The 27,733-nt window shown below is 44.7% G+C and overlaps 1 protein-coding gene across 3 annotated transcripts in view; it reads left to right on the forward strand.

Annotated features, from left to right (window-relative positions):
- SUPT5H (SPT5 homolog, DSIF elongation factor subunit) overlaps nucleotides 1–27,733 on the forward strand; it is a 342,489-nt gene that overhangs the window by 151,234 nt on the left and 163,522 nt on the right. For all 3 annotated transcript variants that reach the window (XM_069644283.1, XM_069644282.1, XM_069644284.1), the window contains 4 exons: nucleotides 26,293–26,439; nucleotides 26,517–26,663; nucleotides 26,892–27,017; nucleotides 27,615–27,699. In XM_069644283.1, the coding sequence (XP_069500384.1) occupies nucleotides 26,293–26,439; nucleotides 26,517–26,663; nucleotides 26,892–27,017; nucleotides 27,615–27,699 (505 nt within the window). The remainder of the gene's footprint in view (nucleotides 1–26,292; nucleotides 26,440–26,516; nucleotides 26,664–26,891; nucleotides 27,018–27,614; nucleotides 27,700–27,733) is intronic.

Raw genomic sequence — 27,733 nt, forward strand, 5'->3', positions numbered from 1 at the left:
CAGACTTTACCAAAAATACACCCACTTCGCCATTGACAACACCAACATACCAGTTTCCGCAGCAGTCCAGACCCTTGGAGTCTACATAGACTCCACACTCTCTATGACAAGACAGGTCAGTGCCATCTCATCTGCCTCAGCCCTCACTACCAAACTTGTATATGCTATTAAACCCTTTCTCACCACCCAAAACTGCCTCTCCATTGCCAGAGCTACTATAGGAGCCAGGCTTGACTACTGCAATGCCCTTCTTGCAGGCACCTCCACTTAAAATAACAGGCTCCAAATAGTACAAAATAACACGCTCCGCGCAGCCCTACACATCCCCAAAAACAACCACATAACTCAGGCCAGACGGGGCGCCCATTGGCTCCCAGTCAAGGAAAGGATCGACTTCAAAATCCTCACCCTTACACACAAATGTATTAATCTCTCTGCACCGTCATACCTATCAGAAACAATAACTAAGAACACCTCAGCCCGCCCTAAAAGAAGCCAGCACAATAACCAACTCCGGGTAACCCCCATAAAAAGAGCTCACTCAGGTGGCATAGGCTTCCCCCTACTTACCGGGCAAACTCTGGAATGCTTTTATTTTATTTTTTTATTTGTTTTGTATTTAATTAATAAAACCTTTACAAAAAGTCATCTAAGATAAAAGAATGTAGGATATCAATACATCCAATACAATTAGTCCATATGTGCATCATACAATACATCCTTGAATATCGCAGTGATTTATTTTTTAAAACGGCATATTAAATATACAACATTAAAGTATTTCAAATTTCATCATTAGCTTATTACATCATAATTTTTCAGAAAGAGCAAGATCTTTTTCTATGATCCTTAAAAGGTGACCTAATGCAAAGATTAGGGGATAATGAGTACCATTCATAAGCCTATCCCAAAGAAATACAATCAGCAATTTCCAAATTAACAAATTTAATTAGAAATAAAGTGTGAGTTTGTTTAAACTGTGGGCATTCGAGTACTAAATGCTTTAAGGTTTCATATGGTTTGTTACAATTGGGAAACCTACATTTCGTCAATTGCATGGACAATGGCATATCTGCCCAGTATCTACATCGCTCTTTAGTTCGAAACTGGTTCAATTTAAAACGAATGAAGTAAACCCTTATGGATATACAAGGAAAAATAGATATATAATGACAGCATGGCAATGTCTTCTGTGTAAATTTTGCGTATTCTGCAAACATAGAATACTGTTTCAATTGCTCTAAAGTACAGATCAATCATATTCAGACAGTTTCTTTTTAACAAAAGCTGGTCTGAAGCAAAGGTCATATTGGGTTACAGATGGGCTATCCAATACGTCTTGCATACGTTTTTGATAATTGTTTAGAATACACAGTTTTTGCTTCCATCAACGCTTGCAGATTGCTATATAAGCAATTACTCAGAGGATTTAAGATTTTTGCATAGTTACATAACGAGCGCCATAAAACCCTGCATGATAGTGAAATGAGACTGAACTCATGCCTGATTACACAGTTGGGTATAGATATTGCTAAGTGGATGGCTCCTTTTGAGGAGACGACCTTGTAAGGTGTCCAAATAAGTACTTCGGTGAAATGGGCACATATGAAGGATATAAATTATGACTGCTTGGACTTTCATTATTAAGAAGTCCCGTAACGGTATGAGCGAAAAACAGCAATATTTCGAGAAAATCGGCATCAATTGGCTCGCTAAAGGACGGGCTTTCAGGTTGAGCCTTTATTTCCATATCGTGACAGATGAATTACTGCTCATTTGAAACCATAGATAACAGATCTCAGTTAATTGCTGAACCATAAGCTCACCAATGTTTCCATTTAGAGGATTTTAATTTTCTTCCTGCAAGAAAAATGACTATACTTGTTTTGCCAACATTGGGCACTAAATTCAAGTCATATGTATATTTTTCAAATAGATGTAATTTAACCTGCAACCCTGCTGGTATGGCGTGCATGATGATTAAATCAGCAAATGCTAGCCAATGCAATCGAACCGGAAACATTCCCAACCCACTCCATAGGTCATCAAGGTCACAAATATATAGATTAAAATGAATCGCTGCAAGGTCACATCCTTGCTTGAGTCCGATTATAGGTTTTAATGGACTCAGTAGTGGCACCCTCTCTGGTGATTTTGACCTTTTATACAGTAGAAGAGTGTAGCCTCATCAACCAGAATGCTAGTCCTGCCGGTATCCCCAAATGTAGTAATTTGCGCCACAGCAAATCTCTCACCACAGAGTCGAACGCGGAGGACATAACTGTACTTGCAATTTACACTGGGTATGCGCCTCCTTTTTTTTTTTTGGTGTTGGCGATAATATGGGATATCAGGGTCACGTTCAATGAAGTCCCCATTTCCTTCCTAAAACCGATCTGTGATTTAGATAGAATATTATTCAGAGCAATGAATTTCTGTAGATCATATAGAAGCAAACTTAAAATCTTAGCGCAGGTATTAACAAAATTGCTCGATAATTTTAAGGATCATTTTGATTACCTTTCTTGTATATTGGCACAATTATAGATGTTCCCCATTGTTCTGGAATATTCCCTATTTTCATTATTAGATCAAATTTGATCTTGAGGATAGACGCCCATAGAGCAGAATCTGCTTTGTACACACATGATGGAATCCCATCTGGGCCGGGGGCCTTTGAGTGGGTTAATTTATTTATTGCCCAAATAATGTCATGCTCTGTCCAGGTAAAACAATCCCATTTCAAAAATACCCCCAATGCATTTTCACCAAGTTTGAAAAGTGGCGGACAACAACATTTCGCAGCTATGTAATTGACCCATGTTTGTGCTGGAATGATATTCTCATTGGTGATAGAATGAGAAGGATTTGTATTGCGTATAATGGACCATATGCCTCTTGAGTTGTGTTTACATAATTTACAAATAATCTCACAGTTGAAAGTATTTAGTTTCGTAATCCGCAAGTATCTCAATTTGTTCTTATACATTTGAAGAGTACGTTTTTTAAAATACATATACTGTCTGCAATACTTAGCAGATTTTTTAAGATTGTGGAGTTCCTCATTTTTTTAAAACGTTTTAGTGATTGAGTTTCGGAATCGTATTTCACAGATATTGACGTTCTTTTCACTACAGGTTTAACCCGTATAGAATGAATAGCATGGGCAACAATATCACCTATGATTTTTTCTTTTAGAAAAGGGGTTTAGTGAGGACTATGTGACACTGATGCCATTGCAAATTCATTTCGTATCTTATCCTTTATTTCGTTATATAGAACAGGGCTCCGCCTAATCGAGCTCTTAAGGCGAGCATTTTGGATAAAAGGAAGCAAATGATTAACATTGTAACAGAAATGGGACCTTGCCAGATGTAAATATCAGAGCATGATCACCAGATGTAATTGGTTGAATCATAACCGGTGCAACTAGATGGAACTCTGGAATGCTTTACCTAACACGCTCCGAGAAGAGCCCTCAGATATTCCTTTCGCAAATCCCTTAAAACCACGTTGTTCACATAGCCTCACACTGCACTCGCCCTCAGCCTTCGACATCCGTACAGCCTAACCACTCCGCTAGTGCATTATATTCATTTACTCTAAGAAACTAAATGCAAACTGTTTAAAACCAAATTTTGACTAAATGCAAATTCTATGTAAATAATATGCTTTCCTCCTTCTGTAACCAGCAAGTTTATCTGTACAGCGCCACGCTGCCGTCGGGCTGATGTGCGCTTTAAAAATACGAATAACTAAATAAATAAGCATTGAAACATGTTTTAATATATAAGATGCATGACTAAGCCTGAAAACGATTCTAGTAAAATGCTATTGGCCGATTTGTTAGGAAAGATTTTCTCTTTTGCAGCTTTCCCTCCATTAATTTCAATTGGACAGCCTTCTTTTTGCTTATTTTTGTAACTTGTCCTATTTTTTGAAGGTAAGTAAAGCCTTCATCCTCACTTCCATTGCCTTGTGTTCAATGTTATGGGGAAACTGAATAGTCCCTAAGACTGCCGGTACCGAGAAACTATCTATTTTGGATTCCTGTATTTTGTATACTGCACACAGCACAGTGGGTATACTTTGTATGGCCTTTGCTGGTGGCAGCAGTAACATTTTTACCATTATTTTGTTTTACTTATGTAATTACGCGTTTACTGCGAATGGCTACTAAAGCTGGCTAGCACCCAAGGATGGACGTGCCACAAGGTCTTTCGTAAAGTAAAGCTGAGGGCTTAAATTCCCTTAAAAACCTCAGGACACTGTTCACAAACAAGCGAAATTAAGGGTGTCCCTTAGAAATATATGGAGGAAAAGGTGCAAAAAGAAAATCTTTCTCAACAGTTAGGGGCATGGACAAAACTAAATATCCCTGTGAAAGGTGCTTGGCCCATGGCCAGCCAGCCAGCCAATCACAAGAAGGGGCTGAGGCAGAGTGTCAGATGACCAACCATACTGGTTGGTCGCTGTGACTGCCACTCAGCCAAAGCCATCCCCACAGGAGGTGAGCGGACCAGTCCAGGGACCCATACTAACCTAAACTAGGACCAATATGGAGACTGCCATGGTGGGCTCACAATGAGCCCAAATGCTAAAAACTTCCTTTTTGAGCCTACTTCATGGTCCACTAGATAAAGAAACGCCCTTGAATACGAAATGGCCAGGAGCAAACATTTAAAATACCTCTTGGTACCCCAATAGCTACCAAAAAGGTACATTGGGCTACCAATGCCATACAGTTATTGCACCCTTGGTTTAGCAAAAACTTAAAGCACAGCAACTGTTAGTTAAGATTTTCATTTCAGTGATAAATCTTTCTGACCTGTGGCAACCCTGGGACTTTTTGCTGGATTATTTTTCCCTATGAGCTTCCCTTTTTAATTCTTATTTCTTGGGTGAACTACTGTTCCCAAGAAGTAAAGTGGGATTCCCATCCCCTTTATATTTATTTTAGTGAGCCACCACACTCCACCTTATGTGGAGTGCTGGGGAGATATAATGTATCCCCTTTCTTACTTACCTGGTAACATTTTAGTGACAATTGCAAGTTTACTTGAATGGCTGGTGTTTTGGGTAAGAATTTGTAGAATCCAACTGGTGTGGGACTTTACAAGACTTATCTCTTGGTATTAGGTAACCCACCTTTTAATAAAGGTCTGCACTACATAAGTTGGTAGTGTGACTGAGCAGCCAGGCTTATCATAAGAAGGGTAATGTGAGATGTAGAGCTGTACAATGAATCAGTAAATGCAGGTGTAAGTGTTTACTTTACACACTTAAATTTATAGTATACATATGTATTCATTACACACAAGAATAATTAGACGATCTTTAAAAAGCAGCAACTACTTGTAACATTAATCTCAGGATTCAGTACAAGAGCAATACAGGTGAGTAGCTTTTCATATGTTATACATATTCCAGCACATTGAGTGACGTCATTTGAGGTCCGTAATAACCAGTGCAATATTGATTTATAAGGAGGGAAAAGTTACAGTTGGATCAGTTGGATCAGAACGTACTTTGAAAAACAGATTCTCCCAGAGGGATGTAGGGAGTCTTTTATCCCAGTAATAATAGTGTTTAACAATTAAAACCTGTAAGGGAACAAGCACTGCCAGAGCTAATAAGTTCAGAAGGGGACGTTTAGGGTGCCGGAACAGCCAATGTCAATGTGCTAGTTCAAGGTTCTGATGCTCTCCTCTTAGAAGATGTTTTAGAAAAGTCAGTAGTTCAAATCGAAAATCATAGAAGTTCAAAAGGAGCCACCTTAAAGAAGCACAAGCTGAAAGGCCAGTGCGAGTGAGTTGAGGTCAACTCAAAAAAGTGTAAAATAGTACTCCGCCAGCTAGGAAGCACCACAATTGGCAAAAGCTACTCCAAGCCGCACAGTACCTGTTTGTTTATTTATTTATTGTGCGCGCCGGACCCTCGATTAGCAGGGCACATAAGACAAGGAGGTTTACAACTTAGATGCAGAAAGGTTACGGTTACAGCATGACGGAAAAACAGGAGATTTTGGCTCCACAGGTTGAGGCATGTACAATACAGAAAATGTGCAGCCACACATTCAATTTATAGCTAACGTTTGCATAGTAACAGGTCAGTCTATAACAGGTGAAATGCATGTAGTGGTGGGTGGGAGAGTGACCGTTATGTGGCATTTTTGGTAAGCCATTTTATAGGGTTTGTTCTGAATTTATTGAATGTTAGGTCAGATCTAAGTTCCTGGGGTAGGGAGTGCCACAGTAGAGTTGCCTTGACAGGGAAGCTGGAACCTCCGATTGTGGTTAGTTTAAATCTGGGCACTAAAAGGGAGTTTGGGCTGACTGTTCTGGTGAGTCCAGTAGGGTTTTTTCTAGTCAATCGTTCTATAAGGTATTGGGGGGGCTTTGTTTCGGCATTTATGGATGAGGGATGCGGTTTTAAGGTTTTTGCTTTTTTTTTTTTTTTTTCTTTTTCTTGGGTAGAGAGCCATTTGTGATTTCGTCTTATTTCAGAGATATGTGCTCTTCTCGGGATGCTTAAGGCCGCTCTGAGTGCATTGTTTTGGAGCACTTGTATTCTGTTGATTATTTGTTTGGAAGTCCCTATAAAGAGGGAGTTGCAATAGTCTAATTTTGATAAGATGAGGGCTCTAGCTAGGATAAGACAGCTGTCTTCTGATAAGAATTGTTTACCGGCTCGTATTAATTTGCATGTATAGGCCGTGGATGAGGCCAGTGAATTCACCCGTTTGGTAAAGGAGAGCGTCGAGTCAAGGTAAAAACCTAGAGTTTTTACGTCTTTAGCGACCTTAATAGTGTTCCCATCGATGATAAATGCAGAATAGTTTCGGTTGAGTTTAGAGATACGGGCAGCAGTGCCCAGGATGATAAGCTCTGTTTTGTCATCGTTCAAGCAGAGGCCGTGGTTGGCCATCCATGCTTGAACGATGCTATAGACTCTGTTCACCAAAGCCAGATCTTCCCCATAATCCCCGGTAAGTGGTAGGAGAATCTGGGTATCATCTGCATAGTTAGTGTAGGTGATACCCAGATTGTCAAGATCGTCAAAGAGTGGCTTGGTGAAGATGTTGTAGAGTGTTGGCGAGACGCATGATCCCTGGGGCACTCCGCAGGTGATTGGTATCGGTCTGCTGCCGCTGAAGGGGAGAATACCCTCATGGTCCTGTCGCTGAGGAATGATAGTATCCAGACTATGGCCTCTCCTAAGAAGTGGGCCGCCGAGTCCAGGTGATTGCATAGGACTTTATGGTTCACCAGGTCAAAGGCGGCTGAGAGGTCTAGTAGGAGGAGGAGAGCTACTTTGCCCTCGTCTCTGAGTGAGTCTTTTTGGGCCTTCAAGTCAATAAGGGCAGTCTCTGTGCCATGTAAGGGTCGGACGCCGGATTGGCGGATGCCAAGGAGCTGGTTCACCTCAAGGAAGTTCTGAATTTGGGTGTAAGCTACCTTGTCTAGAATTTTTAGTAGGAAGGGCACCGTGGTGATGGGCCTGTAGTTTGTGGGAATGTTAGGGTCCAGTGTTGGTTTTTTCAATGGGGGGAGTACCCAGGATTCCTTTAGGTTACGTGGAATGGTGCCTGTGGTAAAGGAGGCACTGATGAGTTTTGTGATAAAGGGAGCTAGATCTCTAGCAGCGTCCTTGATCAATTGTGCTGGGCATTAGTCTCCTTTGTAATTAGATGGTTTGAGAGCCAGAATAGTTTTCTCTACTTCAGTTACTGTGACCTTAGAGAAGCTGAATTGGGTACAATCATTGAGTTTGGGTGTAAGGATTTTGTCCCCTGGGATTCGGGTTTTGGCTGGTAATGAGGCTTTCTTTAGTGCAATTTTAGTTTGGAAGTTGGATACTTTAGTGGTGAGAGCCAGCTGTATGTCAGTGCACCAGGTTTTATCTTTGATAAGAGTCATCCTGTACAGCGATAGGTGTTTCCAGTTCTTTTAGGATGGAAAAGAGCTCCTTTATGCTAGAATTGGCTTGGGTAATCCTATTGTTATATGTTTCTTGTTTGGCCAGGATGATGTCCTTTTTGTATTGCTTAGAGATGTTTGTTAGATTGGATTTGTTTTCAGCGGTAGGATGCAAGTTCCATATTGTTTGGCATTTTCTTTTTTGTAGTCTTAGGTTTTTTAGGTGGGGAGTAAACCAAACGTTTAGGTGCTTTCTTGGTTTACTATTCCTAAGTTTAAGCGGAGCGACGCTGTCAAGAGCGATGGTCATGGCATTATTGAATTCCTCCACTAGAAGATCTGGATCAGTATCTTTCGGTAAGGAGTTAGGTTTAGGTAGGATATGGGGCAAGATATTATCTGCTGTAATATTTTTCTTATTTCTAGTTAGAGTGGGTACGGCTGGGGCGGGGGGGTGTTGGAGCTATGGGTTTTTTAGTGTTGATAGTGAAAGAGATTAGATGGTGGTCCGTCCATATTTGGGGGGCAATAGTTATTATGGAGGGGTTACAACTGTGACTGGCGATCCAATCAAGAGTTCTCCCTTTGGCATGGGTGGGAGTATTAACCTTCTGCGTGAAACCTAGTTCTGCTAAGGTGTTGGCTACTGCAGTGGCCTGGTGATCATTGATATCCTTGTAACCTAAGTTGAAGTCTCCTAGCACTAAAGTTTGTGAGGAGTTTTTTAGCTTCTCAGAGATAACAGTCGTGATATCTTCGTTAAAGGAGCTGATAGGGCCTGGGGGTCTGTAGAGGAGATGGATGTTTAATGTTTGTGAATTGGCAGTGGGTAGTTTGATGGAAAGAAATTCACAAGATTTAAGGTTGGGTGTGGAGGTGATTCCCATGGATAGATTAGTTTTGGCGATAATCGCTATTCCTCCACCACGTGCATCTGGTCTGTCAGCTCTGAGGATCGTATAATTGTCTGGGACTGCTAGAGTAAGTGCAGGACCTGCTGCATCGTGGAGCCACGATTCCGTAATGGCGATGAAGTCAAGGTCATTTTCCCGGATAACGTCCGCTTTGTCTGTAGTGTGAGCGACTAACGATCTGGCATTAATTAAAGCAGCGTTTAGGTCGGGTTCTGGTGGAGCTGAACGGGTCCTGTGAACTGAAGAACTTGTTCCAGCTGGATGCCTTCCTGTATCAGTGTAGCAGCACTCGAGACGGGGTCCCTGCAGCAATGGATTCTCTTTGATTCAGTGGCCTTTTGTGGTTTTAAGTCCTTTTTCTCAGTGCCAAAGAAGAACAAACGGCTCTGGTTAGAAGTTACTTGATCCCTCGGTCCTGGACTTGGTGAAGGGACTCTGGATGAAGATTTCCTGCTTCTGTAAGTTTCTCTGGATGCCCACAAAGTTTTGCCCGAATTCGCACTTCCAAAGACCATGCACTCGATGACGGTCAGGGGTCCCGGGCATTCGGATTCTGCAGCCTTTGAAAGTGACAGCAAGTCGGGGGTTGCGCCAAAATGTTTCAAGGCTAGTTGGTCCCACCAGCCCAAGGGAGGAAGTCGGCCCCAACGACTCTGCCTCTAGTCCCAAAAACCATGCCTTTTAAGCATGTTCGCATTCAGTCACAGCCCTAGGCTGTCAATCCCAGGGCAGGGTGGCTGTCCTCCTGGACAGCCAGCTGGCCAATCCAAACTGGTTTCACTTCGGCACACCTAGAGATAAAGGACAGGGAGGTTTCGGACACTGCCATACTTCCTGCTTTTCCAGACACACTGGTGCCTGGGCGGGCTTCAGGGCTGAGGTCAGCCAATGGCAAAATGCACAACAGACTCAAACCCAATTCAAACAGAGTAAAATCCCAGAAGGAACTAACTGACAAGAAATAGTGGTAAAAAGAGGACTGGGGCCATTTTGAGAAACTAGTCTGCCTTGGGTGCTGTGCTGCAGCTGAGGAATCAGTCTGCAGATACATGGCACAAGGTAGTAAAAAATAAACCACTGCCACAAGCCATTCAAGTTAGTTAGTGTAACAATGTTACATGAGGAGTGGGATAAAGGAGTTACTATGTAAACCGCCCATCTCTCCACATAGGGTGGTGTGCTGGACCCACAAAAGTAAAGGTAAGTAAGACAGGAGTCACCTTGCTATTCTTGGTAACAAGAAAATGTAGTTAAACATTAAGATTAGTCCAAAGGACTTCAGTGACAATGCAGCCTAGACATGAGCCATGGAATCAATTCATTCCCACTTATTCCTTGAAGACCATGGGTGTATTCAAACGTACTCAGCCAATCTAACACATCAGGTGTAGGTTCATACATACTCGCTGCTTCTTTAGGCAGGCAAGGCCTCTTGGGACTAGTAAACCTTGAAGACCCTGAAGGGGAAGCAGAATCAAGGGACATCTTACTCGTTTCCATTTCATGCTGTGTTTCTCTTTCTCTTAGTTTCACCTCTTGATGTTTGTTTTCAGATTGCGCATCCAGTTTCTTGAACTCCAACTCTAATCTTAGTCTCTCAAGTGAAATATATTCTGGGCTTAGATTTGGACCTTGTGGGGTCACCATGGGATGTGACTGGGGTACAGGGGCAGGCTGTGGAAGAGGGTGGCTCCCTTCTGGAGACTCCTCTCCCTCCTCTGACTATTCTTGCTGATTGGGGTTTAACTCTAAACTAGCATCCTCATCATTATCTTCCATATTATTTTGGGTAGTAGGTGTTACAGGCCTACTACCCAAGCTTTGGTGATTTAACAACCTTACAATCAATTCACATTTTTTTCCTTTCCGAGTCGGGCCCCTACTTTTACACATCTTTCAGTTGTTCTACTGTTGGGCAAGTCAGGGCTGACTCATTAAAGTTATCCATATTTGGCATGTTACAGTTGCCTATCTTTTTGCTGGAGCTTAGCCTTGTGGGGAAAGTGGGCAACCCTGCTTAGTGCCCCTCTGAAGGTTAAAAGATTCTGATAACAAACCATTTGTTTTAACATCTGCCGTGGTAATGGCATACAAAAGGGTAACCCATGAAATATATTCATCACCCAGATTAATTGCATGTAAAACCGAAGACAAATAATGCAAGTTAACTCGGTCAAAAACCTTTTCAGCATAAAGAGAAAACACAGCTATATCCTCATCAAAAGTCTGGGCTTGTGACAAAGTCAATAATATATTCCGGATGTTGCTTGAAGTTCTACGACCCTTAACGAAGCCTGATTGAGCTTCCATATTTCCCAAGTATCTTTTTCATCTGGGCAGCCAGGGGTTTTAGCTTCAAAGAGATCTCGTGCTCCATCTTATACACTGCTGGGTTAGCTCGTGCTCCATTTTATACACTGCTGGGTTAGCACATATTTTGTAGCCGAGATACACCACTTTTAGACTATCATTATTCTTTCGCCCCCCCCATTGACCAATGGTGAGAAGTGACATGTTTATTTTTCTGTCTGTATACTAATATTTTTGATTTTGTAGGATTGAGAGCCCATTATTACTCGCATATTGCTAGAGTCCATTTAACAATCGTTGCAGGCCCATTGCTGTTCTGTCCAAAATTATGTTGTCTGCATATGCAAGCCAGTGTAGTTTTACCCCATTCAGCACTGGACTTGCTAACGCATAAGATGCCAGGAAGTCCCCCTTATCAGATGCATAGAGGTTGAAAAAAAAATGGGGACCCCTAAACACCCCTGCCTCACCCCCCAGTTCACCCTCACTTGTTCTGATAGATGGCCCTCCTCATCCAACTGGGCTCTGATGTCATTCTGCCTGTGTAGTTCTATTAGCATACCCAACATTCCTTCTGGTATTCCCTTTTCTCTCAATTTCTGCCAGAACCTTCCCCTATCCACTTGGTCGAAGGCCTTGGAGAAATTCACCCATGTCCCGTGCCTGCTCTTCTGTGTCTTCTCGCTTAGTAAGTTCAACATTATGCCATTTACTGCAGTGGAATGGCCCTTCCTAAAGCCTGTCTGGCATCTTGCTAATATCTTTGCCTCTCTTTCCCAGGTCTCCAACTCACCCAACAATATTTTCATAAAAACCTCACTATCAATGTCTAGGAGGGCAATAGGACGGTAGTTTGCTGCCACCGTCCTATCTCCCCCCTTTAACAGTGGAATTATGGGTGCGGAGCTCGATGAGGGAGGAAATTGCTCTCTAGCCATAATCTCACTAAAAAGCCAGTTTAGCAATTTTGCCCATAAATCCGGTCTATTCCTTATTACTTGGTAGGTAAGGCCGTTTGCGCCCGCCGCTTATGTGGCGGAGACTTTCATGATCAGTTCTTCGATATAGGTTTCGTCAAATGACAAATGCCAACTTACTTGCGTGTCACATTCACATATAGTTTTGATAGGCTTCCCAAAAACTAATTTTAGGTGGCTGATCCAGTCGTCTTCTTTGATCAGATTACAATGCTGAGATGCTGAGTTTCCCTCTAATTTATGAATAACAGATCAGAATTCCTTCGAGTTATTTTTTGCTGGTGAATCTAGCATTTGTTCACCATCTTTCTGATGTCTGTTTATTTTCCTTATAAAATTAACAAGGGGGGTCCTGGGAGTCCCTCTGCCAGACATTAGTCCTGGTTACGAGAGACTTACCCAGAGTCTTTAGCTCACTATCTTTCCACAGAGAAGAAATATCCCTAACATATCAGTCTTTGTCCTGCCCTGGGGCAGTCCAGTACCGAAATGCTAGGCAATTCTCCTCTGAACAAGAGTACCAACAGAAACCCCAGACACGTGTTTCGGTCTGGTTGGACCTCATCAGTAGGGTGGATCTGTGCCTCTCTAAGAATAGTGAGCAAGGGGTCCACGTCTGGATTCCCCTAGTAACTTAGGGTGAGACCCAAAGTTACTTAAATATGAAATTAACAAGGGGGGTCCTGGGAGTCCCTCTGCCAGACATTAGTCCTGGTTACGAGAGACTTACCCAGAGTCTTTAGCTCACTATCTTTCCACAGAGAAGAAATATCCCAAACATATCAGTCTTTGTCCTGCCCTGGATATGGTCTTTCCCTTCTGTAATGGCTTGGCAGGCGAAGAACGGTGGTCTGGAAGGTTGCCCAGAGCAATGCCAGTGGTTAAGATTAATTCTAAACCTTCCAGCCATCACCTCTTTGTTTTTGCTATGTCACCCCGAGTGGGACGGGTATGCCCAGACGTGGGTCCCGTGCCTGCTGGGCCTAGAGACCCACGCTACTCCTCACTGATGAGCCCCAACAAGGGCGAAACAGGTTTGGGGATGCTTGTGGTCTCGTGCAGAAGGGATGTGGCCTAGCAGTTCGGGCTGGACTGCCCCTTTCCGGGTGGGGCCAAGCCTGATTTGCATATGGTCTTTCCCTTCTGTAATGGCTTGGCAGGCGAAGAACGGTAGTCTGGAAGGTTGCCCAGAGCATTGCCAGTGGTTAAGATTAATTCTAAACCTTCCAGCCATCACCTCTTTGTTTTTGTTTATTTTCCTTGACATGGACCAATCTTTATAATTGACCAAATAAATTTTACAAAACCTATAGGTGAACAATTCTCATATTGAATAGACTCCAGCAAGGCTGAAAGTTTTCCATTTAGTTTCAATCCCCCTACCTTATATTTATGGATACACTCTTCCCTTCCTACACTCCAGTTTTTGTTTATCTCTCGTCTGTGATTCTAGTGATAATTCTGGGAATGAGAGTTCTAACCTCAAGTGGTCGCTACCTCCCCCCTCCCGATATACAGCATTACCTTCTGTTCAAATAATGCACATGAGAGGAAGAGGTAATCTATCATTGAGACCGAATTACCCTGAATTTGACATTTTCAGATCCCACATACTTAGGAAGTCCACCCATGAATGACCATTCTCTGTCACCCTCCGCCCTCCTTGATTTGTTTGCTCTTTTAGCAGATTCAGGCATTGGGAGTTCAAGTCCCCTCCCAATATAATTTCAGCATCTGCAAATAGTATTTTCACCTTTTCCAGGGACTGTGCTAAATTGTCCAGACAAGCACTCTGCCCTGAACACGCAGGATTCCAGTATAAATTACAGATTATCAACTCCAGGTCCTGTTGTTTAATCTTCATTGTTGCTTTACAAAGTTGCAGCCCTTGTGTTTTACAGTCAATTGTGTGTATGTCCCTAAATTTGGAGCATTTGAGGCAGTAAGCATCCCCCCGCTCGGACGACCTCTTGCTTTTTGCGATGCAGCTTGTGCCTCTATGAAGAACCCCTCAACTGCTATGATTTAACATACACGTTTCCTGCAACATAACCTCTCCCTCCCCGAAGAGAACATTTTTCATGGATCTGGAGAAATTATTTGGGCCCCGCGTGTTCCAACAAAAGATTAAGCCCTCATTTTCAAAGAGGTTTTTGTACCAAACCGAATTTCTGCAAAACCTCTTTGAGAATGCACGGGAGCAGAGACAACGCATTTTCATTAGGAGTCACCCCTGGGGCTACCATTGCACTCGCTGCCAACTGGGAATTCATCCTAATGGTGTTTTTATTCCCCTGATGTGGCATGCTTTTCAGGCCACCTCCCCCTTGCTGAATCAAAGTCTCCGGCCTTCTATTATTTGGGACAATTAAATTACGTTTCTTCAAGTCCTCTTTTGCCCCATTGATGGCCGTATACACCTCACTTGAAGCGCATCCAATATCTGTGTGTTATGTCTGGAACTTTCACAAACTCAATATTGTTGCTTTTAATGAGATACAGACTCTGCCCTTTTTTTTTTTAGAACTGATAAAATTGCCCCTCGATTTAGGGATTTTATCTGGTTTTTATTTGCAGTTGATGACAGCCAAATAATTGGCATGGCAAATGGCGACAGTGCTTTTAATTCTCCTTCCACTTGTTCTTTTGGGGATTCTACCAGGACACTTTTCTGAAGGAGCACAATGTGAATATGGCTGGGCATGACAGGGTCTTTTTGATAAAAGTAGTTTGATGAAACTCAGATGAAAATAGCGTCAGAGCAGTCTCCTTTTCAATGTGAAATATTCCCGTTTTCATATGGGAACTTTGGGCTTTACAGCAAAGCAGCGCTGCTTTTTCACTCTTATTTTGTACATGTAAGCAACACACTGGCAGGCTTTTTCAGTGTGCCCCCTCGTTCCATCCTGCCCAATATGTGCTTGGCAAGATGTTGCAGCCATCTTTTTGTCGTTGCAAAATGCAGTTTTGGTGTGAGTTTTGGTGTGAGGCAATGGTGCTCACAGTAGCCAGCGCAGCCATTTTGCTGGTTTTGCTGAAGTGCAGCTTGGTGATGTGGAAGGGAGTACTACTGAGTGGGTAAATATAATCCTAAGAGTGCAGGAGTCCCCAGGCGTCGTCCCCCTGCCCCCCCCCTTTTCCCCACGATGGAGGCCCAGGAACACCAGGATCTGCACAGCTGTACAGGAACAGAAGCCAGCTGGAACCATTTCTTCTAACCAAAGTTACTGTAAAGTCTAAGAGAACTTGTGTTATAGCCTTACTTGCTCTCAGTTGAGACTTGTGGATAACCTTGCAGAGTTGCTTGCATGTTTGCCCCTCACAAGCCTCCCAGCTTGTGGGCCTTCAAGTGCATCTTATTTCTACAAACCTTTCTAAAAACATTGTGCAAGACTTTCTTACCTGCAAAGAAGATCTTCAGCTCCCCTCGACATTGTGCAATTCACATTGGCTGTCCTGGCTCTCTGAGAGACTCTTCTTACCTTTGAGTCTGTGCCTTTACCTTTCCCCCAGGAAAGGGTTTCATTTACTTGACATTGGAAGGTTCAAAAAGTACTTACCTGTTTCAGAATTATTTGGTAACCGTTGTTTTATTCCCATATCTAACCTTTGCACCAACCTCAGTATTGCTCTAAATGTACCAGTGATAAATCAATGTCCACTGTGTCCTAGCTATTTAAGTCACCTAAGTGTCTGTGTTCCATCCTCAATGGGTATCATCTGATTTAGAGAAACTAAGAGTGTCTTTTGAAGTGTATTATAATTGTTACATCTTTTGCTCCCTTCTGAAGAAGGCTTAATAAGTGACTGTTAAATTAATAATTGTTTAATCAAGAAACCTTGAGTTTAAGTTTTTATTTGAATAACTGTCACTGTGAAACTCTGTGTTACAACCCTACTGCTCACATTGACCCCTCTTGAGATAAGCCTGGCTGCTCAGCGACTCTACCAACCTGTGTAGTACAGACTTATACCAAAGGTTGGGCTCCTATTGCCAGGAGATCAAGGTTGCTGTAGTGCACTGTTGCGGAGAATTCTCAAATAATTTGCTAATTCCCTTCACCTTAGAAACCCCCAGAAACGTAGCTGGATTTTGAGGACTTGTCTTTTTTACCTGGAGAGAGCATGACCCTTTTTCCCACTCTCGGGTGTTTTGAAATGTGTTTTACTCTTGTGTTACCTTTGTTTATGGAGTCTAACCAACTCCATAGGCATCCTCTTTTCGGTTGGGTTAGACAGCACCCTCAGTGCAGTGACACAGGGAAACCTTTTCAGGCTTTCCCAAGGTTTAAATACATTCTCTGGGATAAACTGTTTGACAGAGTAAGTAAAGTGAAATTGACTTTACTAGTCTCTTTAAATTCCTAGACCAAGCACACCCTATCTTACAATAGAGTGCTGCAGGGGTTACTTGGTATCCCCTGTGTTTAGATACTCATGTAGCAGTCAAATACTACCCTTTCCTCTCAAAATGGCTGGTGGCAGTAGTTTTACAACAAACTACCATGATTTTTCCCGACCGCGAACACCGGTAGTGTTAAATCGTGGGAGCCATGTTTTTCAAGATGGCGTCTGAGCCCCCTTTGTTTAAACTGGTCCCGGTCTTCTTTTTTCGCCATTTCTTTGTGGAAAGGTCCTTCTAGCGTTTTGCTCTGCACGCCAAACCAGGTTTGGTTCCTTTGTTCATTCGCCTTTGGCGGGCTTCAAGACTGAAGACCGCCTCTGGCGCCCGAGTGTCTGGGGTGGTCAGTAAGTGAGGGAGGTGCCTGAAGCTCCCTGCGCTTAGTCTCCTAGGAGACCCAAATGCACTCTGGTGTGATTGGCTGGCTGTCTGGCAAGGACGGTCACCCTGCTGAGTGAGGGACAGCTAGGCTGGAATGAATGGGAGAGAACTGTATAAAAGGGGAGTCTCTTCGCTTGGAAGGCAGACGACCACTGTAACGAAAGAACCGAAGACGATCTTGAAGAGGACGGCTGCTGAAACTCCTGGACCGTTGGATTGCCTGGTGAAGCCCTGCTGCAGTTCCGAATTGCCAAGTTCACCTCGACAGAGAAGCCCCTTCAAGGACGACATCTCCCTTTGAGTTGGTGCGACCAATCAACTCGACACTAAGCCACTTGGACATCTTATCTCAGAGCTAGTTGTATTTCCTCAGAGTGCGGCAGGAAACCATATAACAAGGGAGAGGGACAACAGTTTGTGTGCTTTACTACAGCTACCGGAATGGAAGATTTGCCAAGTGCCAGCTTTTTGACCAGTCCCGGTGCAGTGCAGGTGTCCCCCAACGTCCTCCCTCTTGTCCCCACGACTGAGGTTCAGGAACAGCGAGATCTGCAGTAAATGCCAGGAGCAGAAGTCTTCAGCTGCATCTTTTTCTTCATTTGTAAGGTACTGTGAAACGAGACTGAGAGTACTTACCTCTCACAGTGAAAGTGCTTGAAACTTTTGCAACTCGCAGGCCTAATCAGCTTGTGACCCAACATATAATTCTTCTTTTTACAAACTACTTCTGAGAACTTCTACAGAGGCTTTACAGTTTACTTACCAGAACCGTTTTTCCCTATCCAAGACTTTAGCCCATTGACTTTGGCCTAGCCTATTTAATTCTGGTGAACTCAAAGTATCTGCACTGTCTAAGAATAATTGTAATCTTTTTATGTTCTGAACCTATTCCTTTTTGCTCCTCCTTCAAAGTAGTCGGAATGCCTCGGAAACTTAATGAGTATAGTAATGAAGTATATTTGTGTATGATATTTAACTGCCTCCTTCTAGTGAATGTTTTATAACTGACTGTTAAATTAATAAGTGTTTCACCAAAGAACCTTGAGTGTAAGAGTTTATTTGGACACCTGTGAATGTAGACCTCTGTGTAACATAATTTCGAAGGGATTGTGTCCTCCGACGTATTCCTCATCTTAGATATATATCCTTCCAGCTCTGCTGGCCTCGGAAAATTTTTTCTTTAGAGGGCGCTGCGCGTCGACGTCCCTCGAGTCGATGACCCTCGACAGCCGCCGTATCGACGCTCGACGTCATCTTGCCCATAAAGGCCGCGCGCAGCGTCCGTTGCTTAGTTCCGTTTTTCCGCGCTACTCGGTGCCTCGGAATACCGTTGCTCAGTTCTTAGTACTATTTACTTCGAGTTATTCGATATCGTACTCGATGGCTTCCTCGTCGGAACCGACAACCCCTCGATCCGGCTTCAAAAAATGTCGAGATTGTGGGAAAAAGATGTTGTTGACCGATCCTCACAGAAATTGTCTGTGGTGCTTGGGAGCCGAACACCATTGTTCGGAGTGCGAGGACTGTATGTCCATGACAGCTAAGGCCCTGAAGGAGCGTAGGGGGAAGCTGGAGAAAGGTAAGACTTTTAAAGCTTCTTCCTCTTCGACGAAGTCGAGACATTCGTCTCCTCGTCACCATTCACGCTCCAGATCTCGGAGTGGGTCTCATCACTCCTCGAGATCGAAACACTCGAAGAGGAGACGTCGAAGATCCCCTTCTCCGTCTTCCTCTTCCTCTGTTTCGCCAAAAAGAATCCCTTGCCCCACGAAACATAGTTCCCGGGCTGAATGGGAGGAATTCAGAAAAAACATGATGAGCGTCTTCGAGAAAGCGGCCTCGACCCCCTCGAAGACTGCCGAGAGCGATGCTCTGGTCGAAAGACCCAAAGGTCAAAAACGCCGCGAGTCGCAGTACCCGGCGAAAGAAACCTCTCGAGCGCGTCTCGAACCCTCGAGTAGGACTATGACCTCCAAACCTTGCTCGAAGGTTCCGTCGACGCCGTCGACGAAGGTTCCGTCGACGTCGAGGTCTTCGACGCCGTTGTCGAAGGAACCTTCGACACACAGGTCTGTCGACTCGACGCCGGCCTCGACACCGGCGTCGGCGCCGAGAAAAGTCACGGTGACCACACATCCAGTGACGATTCCCAGGCCGATGGCGTCGATATTGTCGAGTAAAATTCCAATTCTGTCGAGGTCCTCGAGGCCTCCACCTCTGTTTTCGACGCCACGCTCGAAGCCTTCGACGTCGGCATCGACGCTTTCGAGGCCAATAATGACAAGTTCAGCACCCTCTGCCTTGGAAATGGGATTTACTCCCTTTATTAGTTCAGAACAATTGAGAACTAAATCCTCAATTTTAGAAGAGGGTGATTTGTCAGAACAAGACACATTTGAGTTACAGGGACCTGTAACCCCAGTTAGAGAGGAATTTTCCTCTGAAGAGCGCAGATTAAAGGATCTTCTAGATTCTTTATATGAGGCAAGCGGTTTAGAGACTTGCCCTGAGGTGGATTTTGCTAAACCAGCCCGGGGGAGCATGCTGAAACCCCCTACAGAGCCTTAATGGCCAGAATTACAGAGTTCATGGGGTGGTCTACACCTTCACAATCTTTCCAGCAAGATGACCTCACGGATATTCTTGACAAAGGCCCACAAGAGGATCCAGTGGTGCCCTTTCATAAAGCTCTTCAGAGAAAGATCATGACAAACTGGGAAACCCCAGATGTAATACCAGCAGTAAATAAAAAACTGTCTGCAAAGTACAGAGTATCTTCCACAGACCCAGAGTTCTTGTCTAAACATCCATCCCCAGAAAGTCTGGTGGTACAAGCAGCATCCTCTACCGACGTCAAGACGGCTTATCCTACTGTCCCACAGGACAGGGACGATAAAAAATATGATGCTATGGCTAAGAAAGTCTTTTCAGCATGTAGCATGGCGTTAAAGTCTGTTAATGCTACTTGCACCCTTGCTAGGTTCAGCCATACACTTTGGGAGTGTGCTTCTACAGCGGCTGACTGCATCCCGGAGGGAGAAGAAAGGGATGCGTTCCTGAATATTATACAGGACGGTAAAGACGCTATGTGCGAATCCCTCCAGACGGGCATTGATTCGGCTGACAGTATCAGCAGAGCAATGGCGGCAAGTACATCAACCAGGCGGTTCGCTTGGTTGAGAAAGTCGGGTTTTGCCCCAGATGTGCAAGCCAGGCTCTTAAACATGCCATTTGATGGCTCTTCTTTGTTCGGGAAAAAGGCGGATGACAGTTTAGAGAAACTGCAAACTTCAAAAACAGCAGCAAAATCCCTAGGAGCTGCAATCCGTCAGACTCCTTTTCGTCCCACAGGAACCTCTGCGAGGGGCAAGTCCTTTCGCTTCTACTCCTCATTCGGAAGAGGTAGAGGACGACCGGCTCAAAGGGGTCAAAGAAGAACTACCCGAGGTGGACGGGGTAGATATTCTAAAGCCGCAGCAACAGCAGGTGCCTCTTTACCATCGGCATCTGCATCAGCCGCCCCAAAACCACTCTGAGGACTTCCCTCACAGGACACCTGTAGGAGGCAGGTTGACTCAACATCTGGCGGAATGGCAGGCTATCACGTCAGATGCTTGGGCATTGGAAACAGTTGCCCAAGGTTACTGCCTACCTTTCCTACGTATACCTCAGAGTCATCCACCGGGGATCAGCTCTCAGAAAGCTCCAGATCCGCTCCTCTTGCAGGAAATTATAGACCTGCTAGAGAAAGGTGCCATAGAACCGGTACCTGTAGCGGAGAGGAACAAGGGCTGGTACTCCCCTTACTTTCTCATTCCAAAGAAAGACGGAGGACTGAGACCCATCTTGGACTTGCGAGAATTGAACAAATTCCTCAGGAAAGACAAATTCAAGATGGTCACTCTTTCTCAGATCCTCCAGGCCCTTCAGTTTCAGGACTGGTTGGTATCTCTGGACCTTCAGGACGCTTATTTCCATGTGCCTATCCATCGCAAACACAGGAAATACCTGAGGTTCGCAATTGGCAACTCTCACTATCAATTTCGAGTACTGCCTTTTGGGCTGACCTCCGCCCCGAGGGTCTTCACCAAGTTAATGTCGGTAGTGGCGGCAAGTCTAAGGAGGGAAGGGATTCACGTCTACCCCTACCTGGACGATTGGCTGATCAGGGCTGTTTCTCCGGAGCAAGCTCAGATCCAGCTAAATCACGTATGCTACTCCCTTCACAAGCTGGGCTTCTCCCTCAATTTAAAGAAGTCTCAAATGATACCATCGCAGAGACTCCAGTTCATAGGAGCGATCCTGGATACTTCCCTGGGAAAAGCCTCGCCACCAGAGGTGAGGGCTCAAGATATTCTACAGATGGTTACCAAGTTCCAACTTGCCCAACGTCTCCCAGCTTTCGACTTTTTGAGGTTGCTAGGCCTCATGGCATCCTGCATTTTCCTTGTGCCAGAGGCTTGCCTGAGAATGAGATCTCTCCAGTGGGCACTGAGGACTCAGTGGTCACAATTCTCAGGGAGAATGACAGATCTTCTTCAGGTTCCCGGCAGGGTGGCTCGAGACCTTCAGTGGTGGGCCTGTCAGGAGAACATTCTGAAAGGAGAACAGTTTTGGCAACCCTGGCCGGAGATAACAGTAGTCACGGATGCCTCACTCACGGGGTGGGGAGCCCACGCCAACGACTTGACCATCAGCGGTCGTTGGTCTCCATCGGAGTCCAGACTACACATCAACCTGTTAGAGCTGAGAGCCATCAAACTTGCGTTGAAGGCTTTCCTGCCAGTTGTACAAGGGAAGAACGTCCTGATAATGACGGACAACACGGTGGCCATGCATTACCTCAACAAAAGAGGAGGCGTAGGATCACTACCCCTGTGCAGAGAGGCGATGCAGCTCAGGTTTTGGGCAATCCAAGAAGGAATCTCTCTATCGGCAGTTCACCTAGCCGGAGAGAAGAACTTGACAGCGGACGCTCTGAGCAGGCAGAACACAGTCTCCCACGAGTGGCAGCTAGCTCAGGAAGTCCTTCAAGAGATCTTCGCCCTTTGGGGAACCCCTCAGGTAGATCTGTTCGCCACCAGCCTAAACAGGAAATGCGTCCTGTTCTGCTCAAGGGAATTTCCTCCGAGAGGAGCTCTGGGAGACGCGTTCATAGTGGACTGGGAGTTTCCGCTTCTGTACGCGTTCCCACCGGTCCCTGTCATTCCTCAAATGATCAGGAGGTTGAGAAGATTCCGGAGAACCATGATCCTAATTGCCCCGGATTGGGCCAGGAGAACGTGGTACCCGGACCTTCTAGACTTGTCCATCTGCCCTCCATTTCGACTTCCTCTCAGAGAGAACCTACTCTCACAGAAGGGAGGTCAGGTTCTCCATCCAGACATCAAAACCCTCAACCTTCACGCTTGGCTTCTGAACGGCTGAGGTACAAGGATTGGGACCTCCCTGATGATGTTATGGAGGTGTTGCTTTCGGCAAGGAGGCCAGCAACAAAGTCTTTATACCGCTGCCGTTGGAACAAATTTTGCAGCTGGTGTAGAGAACAGAATATCGACCCATTTTCATGTGGTACACCAATGGTTTTGTCCTTCCTACTATATTTGGCAAATTCAGGCCTTCAAGTTGGCACCATTAAGGGCTATCTCGCAGCGCTATCTATCTTTAAGCGTACTGCGGAAGAACCATCCTATTTCAAATTACCCTTGGTAATACAGTTTTTAAAGGGGTTAACCAATGTTTATCCCCCAAGACCATTCCAAGTTCCCCTATGGGATTTAAACTTAGTATTAACTTTCCTGATGGGGACACCTTTCGAACCTCTCCATTCTTGTTCGTTAAGATTCCTTACCCTTAAGACTGTTTTATTAATAGCACTTACATCTGCTAGAAGGGTGAGCGAATTACAAGCTCTTTCTTGTAAACCTCCTCATACAATCTTTCACAAAGACAAAGTTGTCCTGCAAGTGAAGCCTAATTTCCTCCCAAAAGTAGTCTCTGAATTCCATATCTCTCAGAAGATTACCCTACCATCTTTCTATCCTCCTCCTCACCCGGGGAAAGAGGAAGAGAGGTTACACAGACTAGACCCTAGGAGGGTTTTAAGTTTTTACATTAGTAGACTAGCCAGGATAAGACAGGCAGACCAGCTGTTTGTAGGCTACGCAGGTCACAAGCTGGGGTTACCAATAACTAAGCAGACCATTTCCAGATGGATCATTCTAGCCATTCTGGAATGTTATAAACTGGCAGGGAAAGAGCCCCCTCAAAACCTTAGGGCTCATTCGACCAGAGGTATTGCAGCTTCATCGGCCCTCAAAAGAGGCGTGCCGATTAAAGACATATGTGCGGCCGCTACATGGTCGTCTGTCCATACCTTTACACGTTTTTACAATCTGGATTCCTCCTCTAGTCAAGAGACTAGGTTTGGAAGGGCTGTACTACATTCTATTCATCAATAGAAGACAGCGTGAAGTCAGTACTCCCTCCTCCGAATATAGAATACTGCTATGGGAGCCTATCTAAGATGAGGAATACGTCGGAGGACACAATCCCTTCGAAGAACAAGTTACTTCTTACCTTGTAACGTTCTTTCGACGGGATGTTCCTCCGACGTATTCCTCATCGACCCTCCCATCCATCCCCGCAGTTCTACTTCCCTTGTTGTTGCAGCTTATGCTCCTTCAGGGTGATTAGTCTAGTCCAGACAGTAATACTGTGGGCTACAAAACGGAACTGAGCAACGGACGCTGCGCGCGGCCTTTATGGGCAAGATGACGTCGAGCGTCGATACGGCGGCTGTCGAGGGTCATCGACTCGAGGGACGTCGACGCGCAGCGCCCTCTAAAGAAAAAATTTTCCGAGGCCAGCAGAGCTGGAAGGATATATATCTAAGATGAGGAATACGTCGGAGGAACATCCCGTCGAAAGAACGTTACAAGGTAAGAAGTAACTTGTTCTACTGCTCACATTCCCCTCTTGAGATAAGCCTGGCTTCCTCGGCTCCACTACCAAAAACTGTGTAGTACAGACGTATACCAAAGGTTGGCTTGCTTACACCTGTAGTCTTAGTTGTGTGTAGTGGTCCCAAAGGGTACTGCATACAAACTCTGCCTAACATGCACCCAAAGGGTCCACCGCACAATCTTGCCTAAAAGTAAACCACTGCCACCAGCCATTAATTGTAATGTTACATGAGAAACTAGACAAAGGGGATACTAAGTAGCCCCTCCAGCACTCTATTGAAGGATAGTGTGTGCTGGGTCTTGAAAGGTACAAATGTAAGTGAAGTCAATTTCACTTCACTGCTCTTTGAAACAGTAGTTTATTCAAGAGAAGGTATTGAAACTTTTGGGACATCTGAAAGACTTCCCTGTGCCATTTCACTAAAGGTGCTGTGTGACACAATGTAAAAGAATGATGCTTATGGAGTTTGTCAGACTCTCAAAACCTAAAGAAACAGAGATCATATTAAAGAAAAATACATGAGTGGGGAAAAAGGTATTGCGCTCTCCAGGATAACAATTAAAAAGTCCTAAAGTCTAGCAAACGTGCTGGGGCTCTCTAAGGTAGAAGGGAATTAGCACATTTCTGAGAATTCTCCCTACCACACAGCCTAGCTGCCACTCACACAGCAGGGTGGCTGTCCTCTAAGGACAGCCAGCCATCGGCTCTGGGTGCATTCAGGTTACCAAGGAGACTAAGGACAGGGAGTCGGGCACCTCCCTCGCTTCCTGCCCTGCAGACACAGTGGAGCGAGAGGCGGGTTTCAGCACTGAAGCCTGCCAAAGGCAAAACAAATAAAAGGGTTAAACCTGGTTTGGCGCGCAGAGTAAACCCCAAGAAAGACTTCACTAACAAGAAATGGCGAAAAGGGACGACCAGGGCCATTTTGACACAATGGTCACCCATGGGCGCTATACTGCAGCTGAGGTTTCAGCCTGCGGTAGAAAAGCAAAATGGTAAGAAAATTCAATCATTGCCACCATTCATTTAATGTAGTGAAGGTAACGTACATTTTTTTACATGAGTAGGTAGAAAAAGGGGCTACTAAGTAACCCCCCCGCCCCCAGCACTCCATATAAGATGGTGTTTGATGGATCTACAGAGAGAAAAGGTAAGTAAATTCAATTTCACTTTACTATTCTTGGGAACAGTAGTTCTCGCATACAAAAAGTGATACATGTGTCCCCATACAAAAAGTAGATGCCTATGGAGTTTGTCAGACTCCAAAAACAATGAAAACACAGAATCCAAATACGATCAGATCAAAAGTACATGAGAAAAGGGTCTGTCTCACTCCAGGATAGAAAATCAAAGTCCAGCAAAAGAGCTGGGGGTCTCTAAGGTTCAAGGGAATTAGCACAGAAATGAGAATTCTCCCTAACAAAAACATGACTCCACAAAGAAATACCAAAAAGAGTTAGAAAGGGTTCCCATGATCAGAGTAAAACAATGAGTGTTTAAAAAAGGTTGCAACTCAGGAGAATCGGTCAAAAAAAAAAAGTGCTGGGGGACTCGCAGGTGGAGAGAATTTTGCACAAAATCTACTCTTAACCACCAAGTGTTATTACGTAGGCCAGTCTAGCCACGTAATAACACTTAACAAGTTAGTTTTAGCCTTGATGGACAGTACCTGTCAGCCACATTTTGACACTTCTCTTACCATTCATGCTATGCTTTACCATTGATGCACGGTACTGGTAAAAATATGTTGCCATGCCCCTAGAAACCCCCATCCCGAGCAGGGCCCTGCTACATTTAGAGGTTGGCACTGACGCACGCACACAACCAACATTTTCTCCCGCGCATTCACACATCTTTGCATGCACGCATTCATGTAAAGATCACATTCATACTATCCATACATATTACATTAAAAACCTTACCAGATGGTTCTCCCCTCCCCTGCAACACAAATGCACTAACTGGCAAGAGAGGATTCCTTTGTCAGTAAGAGTGTCTATGCTGCTAGAGCAATAATGAGAGGCAGCAGGGCAATGCTTCAGATTCTCTGCTGCCTCTCATTATTTTGTGCTACGTTTGTTGTGGAGCCCTTGGGCTCTGCAGACAAAGAAACATAAATTGCGTAGCGAGGGACATGCCCAGAGTCAGACAGTACAGTCCCTCATGCAAATAAAGCACACTGCCACTCAGGCGAAGGGGCCGCCTGCCACTCGGGGTGGGGGGACAGTGCCCGCACGTAGTGACTGGTCGCCACTGGCAGTAAGCGGGTACGGTAAAGACCACCTATTGTAGCTACCTGCAGGTCTACTGAAGAGCCACGGACTCCCATTAAAATTCAATTTGTGTCAGGCAGGACATCGTCAAACAGTTTTGGCCAAGCAATTGAAACAATGCTGACCAGTTTTTGCACCTGACTCTTGCAGCTGAAGGTGCTACCTCGGGACCTGCAGCTGTGCTCGGAGACTGCATCTGGGGTAGATGTTGGTGGTCAACACGAGTGGGGGGAACTTGTGCAGCTGGACCCACAGACTGTAGGAGTGATTGTACGTTTGGAGAGAGAGACTTTTCAGGTGAGTGCTCCAAATAGCTGTGCTGGTGTTGTCTGGGAAGGCTTGTGATCTATTTTAATGCCCTCTCTTACCCACAGATCCTGAACATGCATGGGAAAGTGGTAACCACAAAACACCAGGCTGTGACCAGGAAGAAAGACAACCGGTTTGCAGTGGCCCTGGACTCTGAGCAAAACAACATACATGTCAAAGACATTGTGAAAGTTATAGATGGACCTCATTCGGTATGAGAAGTACTTGCCTCTAATGAAAATGCTTGTTTGTAGTGCTTGGCTGGTATTTAAATCCCAGATAATGTTTAAAAAAACTGGCCGTATTCGGGTGTTCCCTTACAATTTAGAGTACTTACATGTGCCAGTGCGTGATGGCAAACCATGCTGTGGTCTAAGGCAAAGCAATGAAAATGTTGTCTTCATACTGATATATTGCTGCTGATCACTTGCTTTCTGCAGGGACGTGAAGGGGAGATTCGCCACCTCTTCCGAGGGTTTTCATTTCTACATTGTAAGAAACTTGTAGAAAACGGAGGCATGTTTGTTTGTAAAACAAGACACGTGGTCCTGGCTGGAGGCTCCAAGGTAATTGTTATTCAAAAGCAAGATATGATTGTGTGTAGTTGCAGACATTGAAATTCGGATGTAAGGGGTTGTGAATTGGGATAAAGGTGTACACAACTGGTCTTTCATGTGTCAATGTGAACACCAAATTCCTTGGTGTATGTGAGCGTGCTGCAAAACATTCCTTTAAGGGATTTGTGGACCCTGTCTTACTCAAATACTGGAGGGCTGCAGGGAGGGATCACTTAAGACACTTGTGCCACAGAGCCTGGCCTGCCTCTTGCATCCTGGTGCATTTCAGATCCTGGTCAGAGTCATCAGGTTTGCCACAGGGACTGGTATTTTCTTTTTTGTTTTTGGGTACAGCTGTTGGTCTCGATCCCTATTGTTACTGCAGGGTTTTGCCTTACCCTATAAGTGGCAGTTAAGCCTGGTCTTTTTTCATGGGTGATGCCAATGGGTCAGTGTTTTGGCCTTGCTTGACACCAGGTTGGGCATACAGCCTGGCCTCCTTCAGCCTTTTATTTAGCACAAGGAGTTTGAAATGGGCAAGTAGGTAGTCTGCTTCGATCAGAGCTTTCTCATTTAGAATAATTATTTATTGTTCCCTATTTTCAGCCTCGGGATGTTACAAACCTTACAATTGGAGGATTTGCACCAATGAGTCCTCGCATCAGTAGCCCTATGCACCCTAGTGGGGCAGGTAAGAACTTATTATGGCCACTGTATATCTAGAT

Source organism: Ambystoma mexicanum, chromosome 2p, assembly GCF_040938575.1.
Source record: "Ambystoma mexicanum isolate Mex_15411 chromosome 2p, UKY_AmexF1_1, whole genome shotgun sequence".
Lineage (NCBI taxonomy): Eukaryota > Metazoa > Chordata > Amphibia > Caudata > Ambystomatidae > Ambystoma > Ambystoma mexicanum.